The sequence below is a fragment of the Alosa sapidissima genome, chromosome 2 (genome assembly GCF_018492685.1).
Source record: "Alosa sapidissima isolate fAloSap1 chromosome 2, fAloSap1.pri, whole genome shotgun sequence".
In the NCBI taxonomy this organism is placed as follows: domain Eukaryota; kingdom Metazoa; phylum Chordata; class Actinopteri; order Clupeiformes; family Clupeidae; genus Alosa; species Alosa sapidissima.
Genome location: NC_055958.1, coordinates 13,888,367 through 13,895,147, shown reverse-complemented (window position 1 = coordinate 13,895,147; position 6,781 = coordinate 13,888,367). Strand labels below are relative to the sequence as shown.

Below are 6,781 nucleotides of genomic sequence, written 5' to 3'. Positions count from 1 at the left end.
AGTATCCGGCCACAGGACATGTCTGAAATCATCTGTCCTACCGGACCTGTGAAGGAGGCCACTGACCTCCTGTGTCCACCCCAGGGGAATGCAGAGACCTTTGAAGGGGCAGGGGCTCAAATTTAAAAAAAAGGGCACTGGAACAAAATTTTCAGAAAACGTGTTAACTTTATTTAAAACTTAAATGGGTGCCGCATTTAACCCTAACCCTAGCGGCAGCAAATATGTTATTGCCTAATCTGGCTTGTCAGGCTATAATTTTAATGTTTATCACAGTGAACTACCACCATTAGCAAGCTGGCGTCTTGCTGATTCACGTGCTGTGCGTGTGGCCATGACGCGAAATGACGCGTAATGTAGCATACTGTAAACAGAGAACGACGTGTGGAGTTGGGTTAGTTAAACAACTACAGTAGCCTATATCGTCGGCTTATGACGATTTAGAAAAGGTTTGCCTACTCTGTTTTATGAACTAGGTCTACTAACCTAAGCTACTATAACATAGTAACCTAAACAGAATATGTTATGAACGTTCAGCCTTAGATTTTCGGAGTTGCCAGGTTATTGAAATAGATGGACCATTTTAACCACATGGTTAAAAGGGGTTTGATGGCCTACTTCATTAAACATGAAACAACTTTAAACATTGTATTCTCTATCTCTAAGCTGAATACAACTACCTTCTGAGAGTTCACTGAATGTATGACGTCACGGATTGGTGGCCGCAAGGCATTTCAATTGTTATTTTTGTAAATGTCTAATTTCACAAACTATTAATGAGACATTTTAGCGAATATTCACGTTGGAACTAGCGGAAGTACACATTACACATTTTAAAAAGTAAAAAACGGGTCTTGTCAAAGGGGCACTTGGACATCAAAGGGGCAAAAGGGCAGGTGCTAGAGCCCTGTAGTCCCCCTACTCTGCACGTGCCTGATGAAGCTGTTTTTGTAGCCTGTCATTTTTTTGTTATTAACTTGCACTTGCCATGTTATGCTATCAGGTTGTTTTCATCACCACCAGATGGCGTAGCCTAACAGAACAGACGGCTGTGAGAATATAGCTTCTATAGACCCTTTCAACAATAAAAACAAAAACAATGCTTGAACGTTCTATTTGGTTCCCAATCTACTTCCTCTGCATTAAGATAACATATGGAATGTTAAAACGGAAGCCTTGTGGGGCCAACTATGATGCTGATAATGGGTCTATATGACGACTATATGACGACTGTCAGCCTCGGGGGGCAAAGTTGATCATTGAAGCCTAAGAATATTTCGATAGCCTTCTTTAACTCTGCTTTCCCACCCGAATAAGTAAAATGATAGAACTTTAAAACTCTTGGAAACGTCAATCATTTGGCTTTCGATAACTTATGGTGCGCATTTTTTTGTAGGCTAGTCTGTTTGTAGACTAGCCTACACAAAAATGCGCACCATAAGTTATCGAAAGCCAAATGATTGACGTTTCCAAGAGTTTTAAAGTCCAGTGACTTGTAGTTGTAACTACATAGCCAAGATATACAACACATAAAAAGTGCGACAGAGGTAACCATTGATAAGTAAATTGCTTGACATCATTAAAGCTGTTAACTCCCTCTGCAATAAAAAGGTCACTTGCCGTCCCTTGCCTAAAAAAAAAAGTGCACACATGGAGCTAACGACCCATAGTGACGACCTCCTATTGTTCCGATGTAACCATGGCAAATGGAGCAAGGAACCATATAAATACCGAGTGTCAACGCTGAACGACAGTGTGTGGGTTGCCTTGTTTCCAGACGGCTGAAGTGATAGTCTACTACTGTACAGTCATTCCTAAGAGGCAGGAGACTCAAAACTTTAAGACTTTTGTGGAGATAGACGACAGTCGGTTGCTCAGCGAATATGGGGGTCGGGGTAAGTAGCCTAGTCTACCATAAAACATCCTCCAAAGGGTTATCGATTTGAATATTTTCACTCTTTCTTCAGTAGGCTATGTTTGGTTACATTTTGGAACATGCTTCAGCTCCAAGTTAATTGGCATCACTTTAAATTAATTGAATGAATTCATTAAATTAGGATAATTGTTTTTCTTGTTGGCTATTTAAAATACTGTTTTAAATACCAGTTAGAAGTCACCCAGCTTCGATAAAGTTGTGGATAACCTAATGTGGAAGCCTGAACATTAGCTATTTGTTGTATTTTTTTTATGAATTGTGTTAACGAAAACAGTTATTTCAAAGAACTCTGTAGCATTTCATTATCAAGACGGTTTTTAAATGCTATTCTTTCGCGCGGACCAGATCCTCACCACAAAATAGTTCTGGAAGTATTTTGACAGCATGTCATATGCAACATCCCTGTCTGATATGGATGTAGCCTAATCTAGCCTACATCACTATTTGAATGTCATAATTTCCCCCTCTATAATGTTGATGCATGATACATGCATTTATTGTAGTGCATATACATGGATTTCTATGCAACGTCACGAAAACATGCGTGCGCAACCAAGAGGCAGAAAGCACCATAGAACAGCATAGAGCAATGCAAAAGAGCAAAAGAATAAAATTAGTTTTTGTGCTGAAAACTGCACCAATTCGAAATCACGATGGTTAGAGAATGTTAAATATGTTCAATATCCCTAACGGAATGCATGTCTTCGCCAAAAATAACAAAATACGATGTTATATTAATAATGCAAATGAACGGCAAACTTTGAAATGTAGTCTGAAATGAGATGTTATTATCATTGAGACAACAGGGGTATACAATAAAATCCGATTGTAGCTTACAGCAGCCGACTATTTAGGTTAAAGGAACCATATGTAAGAAATGTATTTCAGTTAATCATAAAATGGCCCTGATATGTCACTAGACAGTAAGAAATCATGTTCATTTCAAATACTTATATCACTGACAACAGCAGTCCGGCCAGGATATTGTCATTTAAAAAGTGAAGTTGCACCCCTTAACTGATGTTGATGTTGTGCTTTGTCATGTCATGTTGTGTTTTGGCCTGATGCGCCACCCTCCACCTATCTACTAATCACAATGTCAGTAGTGTTTCGGCATCCGGGTTGTCAACCTAGAGTCAGGGGGGAGGGGGAGGGGAAACACCTCTCTACAGTAATTTGAAAGTGATTGCAGTACCAGTTTTGGCCACAATCTTACATATGGTTCCTTTAAGTTTATAACGTTGTGGACGGCCCCCAAGCGTCTTCTGCCCCACGGCTGCGCGCGCATCTAGTTTTGTTGGTAAACGGGAAACCCGTGTATCCTACTCGTACTCGTCGCAGTAGTAACTTTTTTTTGGTCAGGTCTTAGCCATTGGTCTACTAGTTGCGTCCTACAATTTCATGTGTCAAATACTGGCATTTTATCGAGTCCGATGTTATGGTCTGTTTGTACCCTAGTCTTTCGCTTTAATTAATTTCTCTGCCAGTAATTTAAAAACCCAGAGCGGCTCCTGGCATTCCAGTGACCACTTGTTGATGGACTCGATTCGTCCATTTTGGGGTTCCCACCACTTAATTCTCTGACTCCAGATAGGGGCCACCCTCCCAGTTGCTCCTATTTCCCCCATCCCATCCCTCTCCCAATTCTCTTCACAGAACATGTTTGATACAGTCAGCCATACTTCATGGTGTATTGTTCTCTCCTTGTAAGCATTTCAGTCCTTCCACCATAAATTTGACTCTCCTGGTCTCTGAGTGTTTGCCTCTTTCACAACAGCTGACTATAAAGTGGCATTCCATTTGACTCCTGCTGTATCTATTCTGAATGTAATGTCGTGTCAATCCAGCTGTAGTCTGTAGTCTCTGTCCCTCCTCCACTCAATTTGAACCAAAATGATGTTTGTTAGTTTTGTTTTTTGTCATTCATATTTTTTGTCACCTCACAAGTCAGCTGTGACTACAAGCACACTTAAGCTCTCTTGTATTTACTGTTATTGTTATATGGCTTGTATATCATTATTTAATTTAGACAGAGTTTGTTTCATTTGTAAAAACAATAGTACTTTAGACATATGGGGGTGGGGGACCCTCCTGCTAATCTCATCTTAACCCTGAAGCTCAAAAATCAAAATAGATCTCTGTCAAACCTATAACAACCTCTTCCTTGACTGTGCTGTCAAAACAACCACTTTTGTCTGATGGAAATAATTAACACAATCTGGCTATTCAGTTGAAACTAGTGATGGGCAAATGAAGCTTTGGTGAAGCACTGAACCACTTTGAACAATTGATTCAAAAATGGGTTCATTACTCGGAGCTTCAGTAACAGCGACCTCTCCTGGTGAAAAGCCAAGACTGCATCTAAATGATCCCGGCTAGATAGTGGACAGGAAGCTTTACTAGTGAAATAAATCTAGTGCACGCACCTAACCACCCCACCCCACACATACGTAGTGCACATAAATAAGAATGGGATATCATTATTTATACAAATAAAGATTGATCAGGAGCCATCAGAATAGTTTTTCCATGTCTCTCTTACGTTGTAATAAAAATAAATCGATATGAACAAACTATGCTTGTCACAGTAGAGGCTATGAACCAAACGCAATGTTTTGCATTAGCCTAAAGTGTTTATGCTTTGAACGCGCTACAATTCAGACTAGAAACGAGGCCGTGCCAGTTGCAGTGGCAGCACGATTGGTTCACAAGGTGGTGGCGCTGCGAACCACTCAGGTGATTCTTTCAGAGAATGTAGCAGTTTCTGCTTCGGACGTCATATGTCACGTGATTTTTCCGTAGCAAAGCAGAGCAGTGGTTCAAATGGAATTGTAGTTCATGGTTTGAAGCATGTATCGAACCTTCAGTGTCAGACTGCCATCACTAGTTGAAACCAATCTCGTATTGTCTAAGGCTTTCAACTCAGCCTTCCTAAAGTTCCAAATTATTTTAAAGATGCTTGAGCCGCTTCCCTAATGAGCTGGGAACAGGAGTACCTTGGTCTGATAGCCACGTTGTGTTATGGCCCACATTGACTTGTGATTTGTCTACTAGACCTAATAACCATGCAATTTCATGAATTCATTTACAAACAAAAGATGAGAAGGAGGAGCCAAATGTTCCATTCAGATGCCTGAAGGTATTATGGTGTTGCCCATGACGACGAGGCAATGCTTACACAATGAGGCACAATTAAGCATTAGATTTGGAGTGGATATCCTCACACATGCACTTAAACACACACATACACTCATACACTTCCATACCTTAAAACACCCTTGAAGGAATGACTATAACTACAAATTATCCTTGGAAAAAGTTTTTATACTCTCGTTCACACATCATTCAGAAACTTTTAGGCTACTAAGACTTCAGTCCCTCTAACCCTCATGTGTCAGACGTTCACCCAGAAACGTCTGCCTGAACTCATATATTCCGTGCTAGTTCTGTTGTCCCCACAAACCTTTACCACATGTTGCATTCATCCTTTATTTATTTAGCAGATGCGTTTTCCCATAGCATTTTCTCAACGCAATCCCGGGAATGCCACGGACCAAAGCCAAAGTGCCCCCCAAAATACCCGTTAGTTGTATGTACAGTGTTATAACAGGACAGAGACCCTCACAGCTCAAGGCAGGGCTGTTATTGCTGACTCCTGGTCAGAATTAGGAGGGTGAATAATAATAACTAGAATTGCAACTCTCTGAGGAACTGAGGATGGGCCTGATTCAGGTGTAGTTCACCTAAACAATGTTTTAGTGGTTGCTAAGTTGTTACTAGGGTAATTGAGATGGGTGTTAGGGTGTTGCTAGGGTACATATGGTGGTTGCTATGCCAAATAAACTGGTTGCTGTGCCGGTTGTTAGGGGAATCATGTTGGCTGCCATGGTGGTGGCTAGGTTGACATTATATTGGTGGTTGCTAGGTTGTTGCTAGGGTAACTAAGATGGTTGCTAGGGTATTGTTATGGTACATAAGGTGGTTGCTATGCCAAATAAAATGGTTGCTATGCTGGTTGCTAGGGTTATCATGTTGGTTGCTATGGTGGTTGCTACGTTGTTGCTAGGGTATATCAGATGGTTGCTATGGTGTTGCTAGGGTACAAATGGTGGTTGCTATGCCAAATAAAGCAGTTGCTATGCTGGTTGCTAGGGTAATCATGTTGGCTTCTATGGTGGTTGCTAGGGTCACATTATAGTGGTGGTTGCTAGGTTGTTGCTAGGGCAATTAAGATGGTTGCTAGGGTGTTGCTATGGTGAATATCTTGGTTGCTATGCTAAATAACACGGTTGTTATGTTAGTTGCTACGGTAATCATGTTGGTTGCTATGGTGGTTGCTAGGTTGACATTATAGTGGTGGTTGCTAGGTTGTTGCTAAGGTAATTAAGATGGTTGCTAGGGCATTGCTCGAGCATACACACACACACACAGACACACACACACACACACACACAGACACACATCACACACACACACACACACACACACACAAACACACACACACACACACACACACACACACACGCACACACACTCAGGAATTAATCTTAAGACAACATGTACGATTTTTATGTGGAGCTTCATTGTTGACCATAACTGAACTGCTAGTTGATTGATGATTGTGAAGGGTGATTCGCTGAATTACTGTAGACAGAAAGTGTATGGCTTTGCATCCTCATGCCCAGCTCATGGGCATGTCCGTCACAGGGCCCCCTGCCCTGTGGGCTCTGTGCTGAGGCTGATGCAGAGTGATGAAGCTGAGGCTTGGGTACGGTCTCAGTGACACAGGTGTCTGCCCCAGGGACGTGTGATTGGTGGTGCTCCATCTGTAATGCATTCTGAGTG

General features: G+C 41.4%; 1 protein-coding gene across 1 annotated transcript in view; it reads left to right on the top strand.

Moving 5' to 3' along the window:
• The first annotated feature begins 1,737 nt into the window (after positions 1–1,737).
• atp1a1b (ATPase Na+/K+ transporting subunit alpha 1b) overlaps positions 1,738–6,781 on the top strand; it is a 29,598-nt gene continuing 24,554 nt past the window's right edge. The window contains exon 1 of the mRNA XM_042075356.1: positions 1,738–1,895. Within this exon, the coding sequence (XP_041931290.1) occupies positions 1,884–1,895 (12 nt within the window). The 5' untranslated portion in view covers positions 1,738–1,883. The remainder of the gene's footprint in view (positions 1,896–6,781) is intronic.